We start from the raw sequence: 16,271 nt of genomic DNA, 5'->3' as shown, positions 1-16,271 counted from the left end.
AAAAAAAAAAAAAAAAAAAAAAGATAGCAGCACACATCCATAGCTTAGGTTCCTGAGGCTGGAGTGAACAGAGAAAGAGTTGTGATTATCTGTATTGACCTGTCTGTGGAATCCCTAATGTAAAGAGTGTGTCTTTATTTTGTCTAAATTAGATTTCAGGGCAAATGATCAACTAATATCACCTAAGATGAGAGATATTAATTGGGATAAACAATAGACATAACCAAAAACCTGGTATTAAAGGTTGGAGAATGAAGTGCTTTGGGGCAATAAGGATTTTTGACAAGCTCTTGCATATACTATGGAATCTTGAAAGCCCATTGCATGTTTAATGTTAGATGCATTCTCAGAAAAGACCTGATAAATACCTAAGTTTTCACTTCTGACTTTCAAGCTCTACATAAGGAAGTAATGGCTAAGGCAGAGTTATAAGTGGGTCAACTACATATTAGTACAGATAGCATAATTTCAATAATTGCGAGATTTTTCCCCCCAATAAATTAAGAAAATCTCTCGTCAAATTACTAGTTGACTGCAGGTGACCAAAAGTGATAGAGAATACAAATTCTCAAAAATAGCATTGAAATATCTCTTAGTGAGAGAAGAAAACTTGTTTCCACAAGCAGTACAAGAAACCCTTGGGTGGGGGCAGAATTTGATTTACAGAATTACTATATTATACTACTAAGAATATCCAATTTTCAGAAAGAAATTTGGGAGGCATGCAAAGAAATAGGAAAGTTTGCTTCCTTAAAGGATAAAAAAGAAAATAATGGAGTCTGTATGTGAGGAAACCTAGACATTGAATTTTTTTTTTAGGCAAAGATTGGAAATCAACTGTCCTGAATATGCTAAAACAACTGAATGAAGTCGGGAGATTGATATCTCTCTAAATAGAGAATATCAGTAAAGAGAGAGAAATTAGAGGAATCAAATAAGACATTCTGAAACTGAAAAGTTCAGAAACTAAAATAAAATATTCAGCAGATTTGAACAGGCAGAAAAAGAATCAGTGAACTTGATGATAGACCAGCTGGAAGATCTTATCTGCGGAGTAGAAAGTTTTAAAAATGAATGAAGCAAAATGAATAGAGCCTAAGAGACTTGTGGAACACTGTCAACACATAATGGATATTCCAGAAGGAAAGGAGGGAGAGAGAAAGGGGCAGAGAGAACATCTGAAGAAATAATGATGGGAAACTTTCCAAATTTGATGAAAGACATGAATCTATACATTCAAGAAGCTCACCAAGTTCTGAGTAGGAAAATTGATCAGATCCATACAGAGACATATTATCAAACTGTTGAAAGCCCAAGGACAAAGAAGAGATCTTGATAATGGCAAAAGAAAATCGTGGCTCATTATTTACAAGATTTCCTCAATAAGAGTCACAGCTGGTTTCTTATCAGAAGGCAATGGAAGAAACATATTTGAAGCGGTACAAGAAAAATGATCAACCAAGAAGTCCATATCTGGCAAAAGTAGCATTCAGAAATGGGGAGACTAATGCATTTCCTGTATTGAAACATTAGTCCATCTGAATTTTTTATGCATTTAAAAATAAGATGCAGACCTCAACACAAATTACCCCTAAGCACTTCAATATGCATATCATTAACTGAAGTTCCATGTTTTGAACTTTAAAGAGATGATTTCTTTCCTTTTGTTGTTATGACATTTTCACAATGAAATGTACAAATTTTAGAGGTTTAATAATTGTGTATATGTTAGTAATACAATTCTTTATGGCATGGAATATTACCATTATTCTTCCAGACTAATCCTGTTCCCACTGCTTGCCCACAGAGGCAAATATTTTTTTCCCCCATTATAGTGTTGAGTTCAAAAAGTGAAGAATCTGAGCTATATATATATACATAATGGCTTACATATAATGTACACATGTGTACACGAAAGTAGAAATCACAATGTCTGGATCAAAGAAAAGATTTTTATCTACTTGCAGTTCATCTTAGCGTAACTTCCCTACACTCCAGTACCCCATGAAGGTGATGGGGAGATCATCCGTCAAGAGATCAAGGAATTAGTAGGTTTAGTTTCTCCTAAGGTCTCTGTCCTTTGCTTGTAGATAATTACTTTCTGTCTGTGTACTCACATGATCTTTCCTCTTTACAATATGTTGTAAGAGCCAGTGTCACCTGCATGTATGGGAAAGAGGGCTATAAGTATCTCAGGACTGCTTTTGCAGAGGTGGGGGTGGGAAGGGAAAGAGAATGGAGAATAGAGAAGGAGAGAGGTGCCATGGGAAAAGAAGGGAAATGTCTGTTGTTGTTGTTTTTTAAATTACCCTTTGGAATTTAAATAAATGGGAGAAAAACTTTTAAATCTCCTTGTATGTCTGTCTATAACATTTAAGACTCATCTGTTAATTTAGGTTGGTCAAGTTCTGACCTTGCAGAAACATGAATGTAATTGTGAAACATGGTTTACTGATACATAGATTAGTTTAGCATATTATAGAGCTTTATATAATTAGATTATATTGTATTCTTTTTGGCAAGTTGTCCTTTACTCAGCATAATATTTTGGAGATTGAGTCATGTTGTTGTATTGGTACTTATTTCATTTTAAAATATTTTCTAAATAATATTTTCAGTATTTATCTGAATAGTATTACATTGCAATCCATTCTCATATCAATGAATAACTACGCTTTTTCCATTTTGCCTACTATAATAAATCGGTTAGGAACTTTCTTATACAGGTGTTTTTGTGGAGCTGTACTTTGATATATATTGAGTCAATGCCTACATTAGGATTTTTGTGTCACATAGTAGATATGTGTTAAATTTATAAGACCCTCCTGGACTTTTCTAAAGTCGTTATACTATTGTTTTGTTTGCTGTGGCTGTCATAACAAAATATCACAGACCAGGTGACTTAAATTTATTTCTTCACAGTTCTAAAATTTGGAAATCAGAGATCAAGGAGTTACTAGGTTTAGTTTCTCCTGAGGTCTCTGTCCTTTACTTATAGATAGTCACTTTCTCTCTGTGTCCTCACATGATGTTTCCACTTTACATATGCATCTTCAGTGTCTCTATGCCTGCCCAAATCTCCTCCTCTGACAATAGTCAGATTGGATTAGGGGCTAATTTAGGGGAGGGTAAGGAGGTTAGGGAGGAAAAGGATGATGGAATGAGACCGATATTATTACCCTATATTACACTACTGGTGTGACTTCATACTGTGTTCAGCCAGAGGAAGGAGAAGTTGTGCTCCATTTGTGTACAGCATGTCAAAATGCATTCTATTGTCATATATAACTAATTAGACAAATTTAAATTTTTTTTTAAAATTTAATCACCTCTTTAAAGGCCCTGTTTCCAAATACAATCACATTTGTGGATAATGGGAGTATCTCCAAATACTGGGGGTTAGCCCTTAGAATTTGCAGGGGTCACATTAAGACCACAACAACTATGATTATATGATTCACAATTATAACAGTAAATGGGGATTTTGGTTATTTAACATCATCACCATTATATGGTGATGTTATTATTAATTTTAGCCATTTTGTTTGGTTTAGTATGTATTTCTTGGTGATTTCTCTTTGTGGATATTTTAATAAAGGAATATTTTTTTCTGAGATGATTTGAGGTTAGGAAATTTAAGCTTTTTAATCCTAAAGTGTTAGCTAGATAATTGAAAGGTCAAAAAAGTCAAAGTTTGAACTTTCTTGTTCCTCCTTTTATACATTCAAACCCACATTTATCCTTCCTTCCCTGTCTCTCCTTTCCCTCCCCCTTTGGCAGTCACAGAGTAGCTTGCTTATTTTTGAATCTTAAATCTTTTGTATACCTGTGGAGCTGTAACCCTTGCCTTCAGTGCCACAGATCTTAAAGTGAACATGTAGTTTCCTTTCTCTAGGAGTAGAACTGCTGGCTTCTGCCATAAGAATGTGGCCTGCCCCATATCTTTTAAAAACTTGTTTACATAGCTTTTTCTAGTGACTAAAGTGTGTCCTTTAATTTAGATATATGGATATTTGGAATTAATGAAAATGAAATGGTCCCTTTACAAAATTTTATATTTTATGTATAGATTTTTTTTTAACACTGAGTGTTTTTGATTTTGCTTTTTAAGAAAAATTAAATTGTTGTTTCTTGGAACTGTACTCTAGTTCCTTGCCCTCAGTTCATTTAGAGTTTTAAGTAAGTGTGTGTGTGTGTGTGTGTGTGTGTGTGTGTGTATGTGTGTGTATGTATATATAATTTTTTTTTTAAGTATTGGAGTTTTCTTTTTTTTTAGGTCACAATTTTTCATATCTCTGTAAGTATTGGAGTTTTCCATAGGAGTTAAACACACACACACACACTCTCTCTCTCTCTCTTTACTGATTTTTTTCCTTTCTTTCCAGAATTTCTACAAACATTATTACACATCTGCTTCAATCCATTTGTTTTTATATCCTAAGTGAGAATTAAATTTATTGATTTTAATTCAATGCAGATTTGCCTTCCTGTTCCTAATAAAATCTCTCTGTTTCAGGGATTAAAGAAAGAATACATACATGAAGAATCATGATAAATTTTACTTTAATTTTATTTCATGATTTGTGATTGAATGAAAGCTACTCTAAAATGCATTGAGCTTAACAAAAAGTGTTACTTTAAAAAAAATTTACAGCATTAGATGTAGATTAGTTTTCAAGTAATTAAAGTACTTATTTATCATGTCTTGGAACCCTTAGCCCTAAGTCTGACATGTGTCTTGAGCATATTTTATTTCAGAGAAATTTGAAATATGTTTTATGTAGATCCTCCAGATTGCTCAGTAACGAAGTTTGGAAACTATTGTATTCAGAAAGCTTGTTTCTTATATATTAGAGCTGAACATGTAGTCATAAGAAATGAGAAGTGTTGTGGGCAATTGAACACTGTGAATTTTCATAATGGCTCAACCCAAAGTTACTGTGCACAGGTGTTTCCATAATTGTGATGTATTGGGGGAGATTTAGTGTTCAATGGTCCTCAAATCCACACATCCACCTGTGTGGTATGGTGGTTACGGGGCTGTATTATAAAACATGTAAGGTGAATAGCATAGCGATTTCCTCACAAAAGAAAAAAAATCTCAAAGTAGTATTCACACTTTGTATTCTTTTACATAGAACTGAATTTGGGGGAAGAAGACTTCACTTTTTTTTCTTCTTTCAAAAAAAAGTTGAAAGTTTTATTAAACGTGAAAAAGTTTTTTTGTGTGAATTCATTTTTGATAATATGTGGTTTCCATATCAAATAGCTAACTTTTCTGAGTGTTTAAGATGCTGTTAATTACTTAGTCTTATCTATTGGGTTAGTCATATCTCACCCAATAAAAGAGAGAGGAACCTCTAATATGCCTGTATGGTATTTGTGATGGAGTGAATATTTGCATTACTTCCAGCTTTATGTTAAAGCCCTAATTCTCAATGTGATGGTATTTGGAGGCAGGGCCTTTGAGAACTAATTAGGTTTAAGATGAAGTCATGATGTTAGGGACCTCACAATGGAAGTAGTGTCCTTAGAAGAATAGACATCAGAGAGCTTGCTTTACTCTTTCCACTATGTGAGGTGGCTGTTTTCCAGCCAGGAGGAGATGGTCTTCATTTGCTATCACTCTCTGGTATTTTTTTGTAGCAGTCTGAAATGATTAATATAGTATATCAGATTACATGGGATATCAGTCAGCTTTTCATCTGTGGCCAAACTACCTGACAAGATAAACTTAGAAGGAGAAAAATTTTATTTTGGCACATGGTTTCAGAGATCAGATCATGGTAGGCTCTGTTTGCTCTGGAACTGAGGTGGAGCAGAACATTATGGTGGAAGGATGCAAGAAAGTTGCTCAGCTCATAGCAGGCAGAAAGCTGGGAGTGGGGGTGTGCACAAGGGCGAGAAAGGGGAAGAGAGAATAAATAAGAAGAAGGTAAACTCTTCTGGGGCATGCCTCCAATGACTTACTCCTACCATCTAGCTGTCAACGGATTAATCCATGAAGTGGGTTAATCCCATCAAATAGATCATTATTTTAACACATGAGCTTTTAGGGGACATTTCAAATACAGATCATAACACATGGGAGTGTCACGATGGGTTCTCCTGAATCACTTTTAATAAGGCAAACTGGGTATGGAGGTGCACACCTGTAATCCCAGTGACTGAGGAGGCTGAAACAGGAGGATTCCAAGTTTGAGGCTAGCCTCAGTAACTTAGTGAAGCCCTCAGCAACTTAGTGGGGCCTTGTCTCAAAATAAAAAATTTAAAAAAAAAAAGGAGAGGGGCTGGGAATGTGGCTCAGTGATAAAGTACCCCTGTGTTAAATCCCTAGTACCAAAACCAAAAAATCTACAACAAAATATTAAGGCATATTCTAAATACCTGACTATAGCAATTGTTTTGTCCTGTCTTAAGGATAGCTGCAGCCCTTCTGACTATCTTGGAATTCAGAAATCAAGTGGGTACATTCAGTGTCATCTAATTGACTGTTATAAATGCCAGGATAATAAAGGAGACAAAAATATTAAATCCTGATTTCAAGTTCTAGCCCCTTTTTTAATCTTTGTGACTATTAAGAATTCATGTAAATTGTCTGCCCCTTAGTTCTTTCATTAATGAAAAAGATAATAAATACCTGCTTTGAAAATTTCATGGGGTTATAGAAAGGATTCAGAGGTTTTTGTGAAAATGTTTATTAAAGATTACCTCAGCCCCACTTGCCTTTTATTTTTACTAAGTCTAGTGTTACTGGTCACATGTTGCAGAAGTGTGTATATTTCAAAAATATTTTATCCTTTTATCAACTTTTATCAAATTTTGCTGTGTGCAGTTTTAACTTTTCTCTGTTATTCATTATGAACTGACAAATAGACCATAGTTTATGATTAAGTTTTAGCAAATCCATTCAGATTAAATGACCGTCTCCCTGTGTCTTAATATTCCTCTAAAAAACAAAGATTATCTAAGAGTGTAAAATTGTGAGTTCAGATACTGACTTACTGCAGTGTCTGTGAACATTTGTATTTGAGCTTCAGACTCAAAATCTATAGACAGTATTACTACTTAAGTATCATTTCACATTTTTAAAATATTTCTTAAATCTATATAATAGTACTTTAAGGCTATATAAACAGTACCTTTTCCAAAATTTTGTAGAGTAAAATGGATTTTTTTTGCCTTCATAAAACTTATATTTAATGTAACAACATTTCTGTCACCTCAAGGTGAATATTTTAGAGCAAAATGAAAGCTGTGTTTATTCAGTTTTTTTCCCCCAACATTTGAGTGGCACAGTTGAGTGGAGGGAGACCCATATGACATGGATTCAGATATATTAAATTCACCATTTTTTAAAATAGGCTTTAAAAAAATTAAGAACACTTATAGGTACATAGGTGAAAGCATAGCAGTTTCCTACAAATGCTAAACCTCCACCTTCTTAACGTGTTAAAAACAATCAGTGAACCTACATTAAAACATTTTTATTACCCAAAATCCATAGTTTACACTACAGTTCATACTTGATATTTTACATCCTATGGATTTTGGCAGGTATATGATGACATGGATACTCCATTGTGTTTTTCATGGAATAGTTTTGTTATCCTCATAGTCCTCTGTGCTTTGCCCATTCATGGCTCCCTCCTGCCTAACCCATCCTAATGGGTGTGTAGTATTCTATTATCATTTCATTTTGCAGTTCGCTCATGATATAAGACTTAGAACATCTTGTATGCTTATTTGCCATCTGTGTATTTTTTGGTGAGGTGTTTGTTTAGGTATTTAGCTCATTTAAAAAATTGTATTACCTGTTTACTGTTCTCATGGTTTATGGGTTCTTGGTATATTTTGAGTAATTGTTCTTTTTTTTTTTTTTTTTTTTAAAAAAAAGATTTTTTGGTGTTGGTAGATCTTTATTTTATTTATTTGTATGTGGTGCTGAGAATCAAACCAGTGCCTCACACATGCCAGGCAAGTATACTACCACTGAGCCACAGCCCTGGGTAATTGCTCTTTATCATGTGGATCTTTTGTAAATATTTTCTCTTTTTTTGTGGATTTGCTCCTAATTCTCTTGACCTTGTCTTTTTCAGACCAAAGTTTTTAATTAAGACCAGCTTATCAAATGTTTCTTTCACAGGTCATACCTTTGGTGTTGTATCTAGAAACTGCCATATTCAAGTTCATCTAGATTTTCTTCTGTAGTATCCTCTAGAACTTTATAGTTTTATGTTTTACATTTTTATCTGTGGTCCATTTTGGCTTAATTTTTTGTGAAAATAATTAGGTGTGTGTCCAGATTCATTTTTTCACATGTGGGTATCCAATTGTCCCAGCAATATTTGTTTAAACGATTTGTCTTTTTCTTCATTGTGTTATCTTGGCTCTTTTTGTGAATGTAGTTGACTATTTGTATGAATCTATTTCTGGGCTTTCTATTCTGTTCTACTGATATTTTTATGTATTCCTGTAATAATACCACACTGTCTTGATTGCTGGAGTTTTATAATAAGAATTTGAAGTTAATCTCTTATGTTTTCAATTCTAGAAAAATTTAAACACACAACAGTAAGGCTAATGATGTAATGAATGCCTGTACACATATCATGTGGGTACATAGTGTATCAACTCATGGCTGCTTTTGTTTCAGCTTAACCTCCACAACACTCCCAGATTTCACATAACATTCTAGATATATAATTTCATCTATATCTATTTGAGATTGTATTTCTAAAATCATCTTTACAGAAACCAGAGTTTTTTCTGTGAGTTGGTTCTTATTTTCCACATGGAAGAATTTAAAGCAGATTTTTTCCTAATCCAGCTTGATGGGTATTTTTAAGATATATGGAAAAATTATAGTCTGTTGTACATAATATACTTTCATTTCATAATGCATTTTTTAATATTTATTTTTTAGTTATAGGTGGACACAATATATTTATTTCTGGCGAGTGCTTTACCTCTGAGCCACAACCTCAGCCCTTCATAATGTATTTTAAAACAGAAAAATAAACTACTGATTTATAAATGGAACATTTTATACTGATTTTATTAAACAGTTTTATTGCATCCATTTTAGGGATTTGTTTTCTCATTATAAATGGAACTCCTTATCTAGTCATTCAATACATTAATACATTGGGAGACTCTTTTAATTCTGTATAGGCTGTTGGAGATGCACATTACCTTGGAGTATGGAAGTAATGCTGCCATAGAACCTCATTCCAGACCTTCAATACTCATTCATGTGTTATCATAGTTATTATTTAAAATTCTTTTGTAGGGAAGATTTATCCTTTCTCACCCATTTGCTTGATAGTCAAGTCACTTGTTTATATCAGTATGAACTTATAGATAACTTTTATTCGAGGTTATGATTAATATTATTGTTATTTACTTTTATTGCTCAAAAATTTCAGCTTTGCCTTTGGAAGTGTTTTGTTTATTAAAATACTTGATAAGCTAGGCTAATTCTGATTGCCTTAGCTCTAGAACCCGTTTTTCAAAGTATAAAAGGATTTATGGTTTATTGCTAATGTTTTCTGTATCAATCAGATTTCAATCAAATGGTTCTAGTCCTGTAATAGAAATGTCAGTATTACATGGGAGGAAAGCTGGCAACACCGAGTGATTGTATAGTTTAGAAAAATTGCCACATTATAAAAAACTATAATATTAATTAAATGTTATGATTAATAACATAATTAATCATGAAATAATAATATTTGTTAATTAATAATTAAAATATTTTAATTATTACCAGCTAGAAATTTCATGTGTGATAATGCCTTATTTTATTAGGATCAATAGAAATAACAAATGTAATAATTGACCCTTTTTTGGATTTTATTTTATTTATTCTAATTTATTATATATGACAGCAGAATGCAATTCAATTCATATTACGCAAATAGAGCACAATTTTTCATGTCTCTGGTTGAACACAAAGTAGAGTCACACCATTCGTGTTTTCATACATGTACTTAGGGTAATGATGTTCATCTCATTCTACCATCTTTTCTAGGCCCCTGCCCACTCCTTTCCCCTCCCCTTTGCCCTATCTGAAGTTTATCTATTCCTTCCATGTTCCCCCACATCCCCACTATGAATCAGCATCCTTATGTCAGAGAAGACATTCAGCATTTGTGTTTTTGGGATTTGCTTACTTCACTTAGCATGATATTCTCTAACTCCATCCATTTACCTGCAAATACTATAATTTTATTCTCTTTTAGTGCAGAGTAATATTCCATTGTGTCTATATACCACATTTTTCTTTATCCATTCATGTAATGAAAGACATCTAGGTTGGATCCACAGTTTAGCTGTTGTGAATTGTGCTGCTATAAACATTGATGTGGTTGTGTCCCTGTAGTATGCTGTTTTTAAGTCCTTTGGGTATAAACCAAGAAGTGGGATAGCTGGGATGAATGGTGATTTCATTCCCAGTATTCCAAAGAATCTCCATACTGCTTTCCATATTGGCTACACCAATTTGCAGTTCCATCAGCAGTGCAGAAGTGTGCCTTTCCCCCCACATTCTCATTAACACTTATTGTTGTTTTTCCTCATAATAGCTGCCACTCTGACTGGAAAGAGATGAAATCTTAGAGTAGTTTTGATTTGCATTTCTCTAATTGCTAGAGATGTTGAACATTTTTCATATATTTGTTGATTGATTGTATATCATCTTCTGAGAAGTGTATCTTCAGTTCCTTGGCTCATTTATTGACTGGAGTATTTGTTTTTTTGGAGTTAAGATTTTTGAGTTCTTTATATATCCTAGAGATTAGTGCTCTCTCTGATGTGCATATGGTAAAAATTTGCTCCCATTCTGTAGGGTTTCTATTCGCTTCACTCATTGTTTCTTTTGCTGAGAAGAACTTTTGAGTTTGAATCCATCCCATTTATTGATTCTTGGTTTTAATTCTTGTGCTATAGGAGTCTTATTAAGGAAGTTGGGGCCTAATCTGACATGATGGAGATTTGGGCCTACTTTTTCTTCTGTTAGGCACCAGATAATTGGCCCTTTTTTAACCTTTCAAGTGCTAATATTTCTAAAACACATTTCTCTTTTCCTATCCCTTGACAATGGAAATATAATTTAATCTTTATTTCTTTTTTAAGTTTTGCCCTTTATTATCTATGTGCCAAGAATCTAAACTATCAACGTGTTTAAAATAATATGTATAAAGTACTCTGGAAAAGGGATTAATTCATAGAACAATGTATAAAGGTTTTATAATAGCTATGTAGCAGGAGCCTTTATACTTAGTTCCAAATTCATAGATGTATAATTGAGACTGCTTAATATCAATCTCTACATAAGAAATATAAAGTATAGAATAAGTTCTGAAGATTAAACAGTTCTACTAAAACTAGAATTTCTGAAATATTGCTTTCAAATATAAATTAGGGATATATTGAAATTGGTTTGTCTCTCTTTTATGTTTATGAAATATGGTTAACATATGAAGTAGTCAATGGAAACTTCTGCCTATGGCTTCAAAGTCTGTAAAACTCATTTGTTTTTACTTTTAAGCAGACTAATCATTTTTATAATATATCATTTACCTTACTTGCTTAACCAGCACCACCTTTTCTGTTTCTGATTAAGGGGAAAGTAAAATTTATTCCATCATATATATACTATATTAATTGAGAGTGATTTTTTAAAAACACTATCCAAAGTTCTTCAAGGTATAAACTTTGGGTTTTCCACTTAACGTATTTAAATGTCCAGTCTATTATCTCTAAGAGTTCAGAAATCTTCCGATTAAGTCAAAAGTACTCCACAGGTAAAATCAGTCAAGTTGAAATTTTTAAAATATTGCCAAATTAAATTAATTCTATAATCACTTGCTGGAGTTATAGCCCTTCATATAAAAATGATATATGAATTGATACAAACTTTTCTATAAAAATTGTACTGGGTTGAATTCCCTGCCCAAAGTTGAATCTTATCACTTAATTCCTTGAACATATTAACTATAGTCTATCATAGTTCAGGTTAGTAAAACAAAAGTATCCTAAACTGAGTGATTTAAACAACAAACATTATTTTAGTTGTGTAGATTGGAATCTAATATCCAGGTGCTGACAGCTGTGATGTCTGATAAGGGTCTGCTTTTTGATTCAGAGGTGGCCATCTTCTAGCTTTGTTCTCACATGGTGGAAAGAGGGTGAGAGCTCTCTGGGGTTGATTTTGAGGGGTCACTAATCCCACTCATGACTTATTACCTCCCCAAAGTCCTATCTTATAATATCATCACACTGGGGATTAGGGTTTCAATATATGAATTTTAGGTGGTCACAAGAATTGAGTTTATAACATAGTCCATTTTTAGAAATTCACCTGATTATCCTCTTCTAGATTCTTTGTATGTTTTTATTCTCTTTATTTCTCTTGGTTTATTTTATTCATTTAAATAACTTTTTTCTTACGTATTGTAAAAACATTTTTATTGAAGTAGAAATCATCTGCTATCAAGAATATAAACAACAATAAGTGTTAATGAGGATGTGGGGGAAAAGACACACTCCTACATTGCTGGTGGGACTGCAAATTGGTGCAGCCAATATGGAAAGCAGTAAGGAGATTCCTTGGAAAACTTGGAATGGTACCACCATTTGACTCAGCTATCTCACTCCTCGGTCTATACCCAAAGGACTTAAAAACAGCATACTACAGGGACACAAGTACATCAATGTTTATAGCAGCACAATTCACAGTAGCTAAACTGTTAGAGTCTGTAAACAAGTCAAGATGGCGCCTGGCATTTTGCCAGAGGGAGTGGTTTGTGAAGTAACGCCAGGGAGCCATTAAGTGTGGAGATTCCTTATTGGTTGACTGCTGTATCTAGTTTATGCTAATTAAGATAAGCTGTGTGTAATGTATATATACCCCTCCAGTCCTACAATAAACGGCTCCCACTCCTGCTGTATCAATGTACACAAGTTGTTCGTCACCCCCCCGGTTATTTTGCTGCAGCCGGACTGCGGCACTAAACTGTGGATCCAACCTAGATGCCCTTCATTACATGAATGGATAAAGAAAAATGTGGTAGATAGACACAATGGAATATTACTCAGTATTAAAAGAGAATAAAATCATGGCATTTGCAGGTAAATGGATGAAGCTGGAGAATATGATGCTAAGTGAAATTAGCTAATCCCCCCAAACCAAATGCCTAATGATTTCTCTGATTTAAGGATGCTGATCCATAATATGCTGTGTGTGGGGGGGATGGGAGGATTAAATGAACTCTACATAGGGCAAAGGGGAAAAGGGGAGGGAGGGAAAGAGAGTGGGTATAGGGGTAGGAAAGACCATGAAATGTGATGGTCATCATTACCCTAAGTATATGTAAGAAGACAGGAAGGATGTGACTCTACTTTGTGTACAACCAAAGATATGAAAAATTGTGTTCTGTATGTGTAATATGAAGTAATGCATTCTTTTGTCATGTATAACAAATCAAAATTTAAAAAAAAAGAAATATATACAGAAAAATACATGCATCAGAAGCAAAACAGAAATTACCATTATACTTCAGAAGACCCCTCTTGCCTCCACTTAATATCTTGCTTTTCCTCCAAAATGGAAACAGTATTCTGACCCTTAATGATACTACTGTTTCCTTCTTGATAAATGATTGAACTACTTTGAAGTTTTAGATGATGGATTTTGGTCTGCTAATGGCATGGTTCTAGGTAAGGGAATCTGCAATCCTCGGTTATGGACTGAGCTGATGATTCAAAGCTGATCTTCAGTCTGATCAACTCTGCTCCTTACGATGTAGACTCTTCAACTTTTAAACCAAAGACTAGGAGAGTTAGTAAAATTGTCCTTTTGGTGAATCTGAAGCTGCAGTTTTTGTTTCTGTATTTTTGTGTGTCAGCTGAAAGCTCTACTCAGGTTTTAGGTCACTCATATTTCTCTTTTGTAACTAACACATGCTTTTTAGAGGAAAGCAATTTCCAAGGCCCGTTGTATCTGTGGATTTACAAGTTCTGTGTTGCTTTTTGTTTATTTTCGGGAAGAAGGTGTACTTAATAAAACAAAAGCCTAGAATCAACTCTTATGGGTATTTATAAATCTCAGACTTTTTCTTGACAACTCAGGAACCTTCTTAATCACTAGTTCTTACCTGTTAAGCTTTATTATTGTTTCTTTTATGTTACTAATCAAAAAATGCTCCTCTTTTTTTCTGACTCTTTGATCTAGTTACAGAGTGACTGACAATTTATGGAAATGGTTTTTGGTTTCAGTTGTTCTCATGTTATAAGTCTTATTAAAATCTAATGGTCCATTGTTCCCTTTGAGCTATATGGGAATTTCTATGGGAATTTAATATTCAAAGATTTGCTCTGTATACAATAAGAGCATTTTAGCATAAAATGGCAGTTAATGTGTTATATAACATATGAGAAAAAACAAAGCATTTATTCCATATAGGTTGTATAATATTTTTAAATTACCCCCATAGTAGAATGTTATTATGAAAAAAAAATGTAAAGTTTTCTTTGAATGTAATATTTGGGCTGTTCAAAGTCTGAACTAATCTTAGGATTGGATATTTTTCCTTGTAGGATGACGGTCTAGAAGACAATGAAAAGAATTTTTATGAATCTGATGATGAACTGAAGGAAAAGACTGAAGACAGGAAGAAGCCATATACTATGGATCCAGACCATAGACTCTTAATTAGAAATACAAAGCCTTTACTTCAGAGCAGGAATGCAGCGGTATGTTAAAACCCGTATAAGAAACAATTTACAGGTTTTTTAAAAATAGTGATTAAAAGCATGTAAATTCAGTAATCACATCTGAGCATGCTAATAGAGCATTTATTATGTACTTATTTACAACCCAGCACACATAATGGGTAGTTGGAAGTATAGCATGGTATATGAGGTACAGATTAGAGACCTAATTTCTGAGAGGTACTACCTCACCATATTTCAGCCTTCACTGTTTCCAGGTATGCAAAATTAGGTTTGGATGAGAATACCTAGTTTAATTGTTGTTGACCTAGTGGACTTCATTACTTTTTTTTTTGGCTTTGTTAATTGTCTTTTCCTAAGACATGAGCTCAAGCTGCTTCTCAATTGATTAGATTATATCTTTCCTTATACAAGGGGTATGTATATTTCTCATTTTCTCATGCCTGAGAGTAGTAGATCTAATGTTAGTCCCTAAGGTTTGTATCTACCTGGAAGAAAACTTAAGACACAAAGTATAACAGAAATTATCCCTCACACCTAGTAAACTTAAATTGGTAGTGATAAAATTAAAACTCCCCTTTATTTGGGTTTTAAGGGCTTTTTTGTTTGATACCTTTTAATTTTAAATAATGTTTTATATTTTAGAAGAATACTTGTATACAATAGAAAATTAGAAGGCATAGACTAGAAAAACTAACAAATAAAGAAAAGACAAAGAAAAGCATTTGGTGCATTTTCTCCAGAGTCTTTTTGTCTTCATAAATATACATGTATTTACATATGTGAGTATGTGTATTTTTTTTAATTAACCAAGATAAAAATCACATTGTACACAGTTTTGTTTGTTTATTTTTTTAAGCAGTACTGGAGGTTGAACTACTAAGGTGCTTCCCAAACTCTTTCTATTTATTGTTTTTTAATTTTTGTTTTATTTTTTATTTTCTAAGTAGTTATATAAGACAGCAGAATGCAATACAATTCATACTACACAAATAGAGCACAATTTGTCATGTCTTTTTACACAAAGTAGAGTCACACCATTCGTGTTTTCATACATGTGCTTAGGGTAATGATGTTCATCTTATTCCACCATCTTTTCTAGCCCCGTGCCGCCTCCTTGCCCCTGCCTCACCTTTGCCCTATCTAAAGTTCATCTTGTCCTCCCACTTTGCTCCCCATCCCCATTATGAATCTGCCTTCTGTGTCAGAGAAAACATTAGGCATTTGTTTTTTGGGGATTGGCTTATTTCACTTAACATTATATTCTCCAACTTCATCCATTTACCTGCAAATGCCATGTAATATTCTATCATACCACATTTTTTTAATCTATTCATCTACTGAGGGGCATCTAGGTTGTTTCCACAGTTTAGCTATTGTGAATTGTGCTACTATAAACATTGATGTGGTTGTGTCCCTGTAGTATGCTGTTTTTAAGTCCTTCGGGTATAAACCAAGGAGTGGGATAGCTGGGTCAAATGGTGGTTTCATTTCCAAGGAATCTCCATACTGCTTTCCAGATTGGTTGATTTTGA

The 16,271-nt window shown here is 33.6% G+C and overlaps 1 protein-coding gene across 6 annotated transcripts in view; it reads left to right on the top strand.

Annotated features, from left to right (window-relative positions):
- The window catches only part of Ap3b1 (adaptor related protein complex 3 subunit beta 1), a 246,829-nt gene that overhangs the window by 91,293 nt on the left and 139,265 nt on the right, over positions 1-16,271 (top strand). For 5 of the 6 annotated variants that reach the window (XM_048800176.1, XM_048800179.1, XM_048800178.1 and 2 more), the window contains 2 exons: positions 8,933-8,956; positions 14,602-14,757. In XM_048800176.1, the coding sequence (XP_048656133.1) occupies positions 8,933-8,956; positions 14,602-14,757 (180 nt within the window). The remainder of the gene's footprint in view (positions 1-8,932; positions 8,957-14,601; positions 14,758-16,271) is intronic. The other variant, XM_015497828.2, reaches the window with a different exon arrangement.

This window comes from Marmota marmota, unplaced genomic scaffold (genome assembly GCF_001458135.2).
Source record: "Marmota marmota marmota unplaced genomic scaffold, marMar, whole genome shotgun sequence".
NCBI lineage: Eukaryota > Metazoa > Chordata > Mammalia > Rodentia > Sciuridae > Marmota > Marmota marmota.
This window is presented reverse-complemented; position numbering and strand designations above follow the sequence as displayed.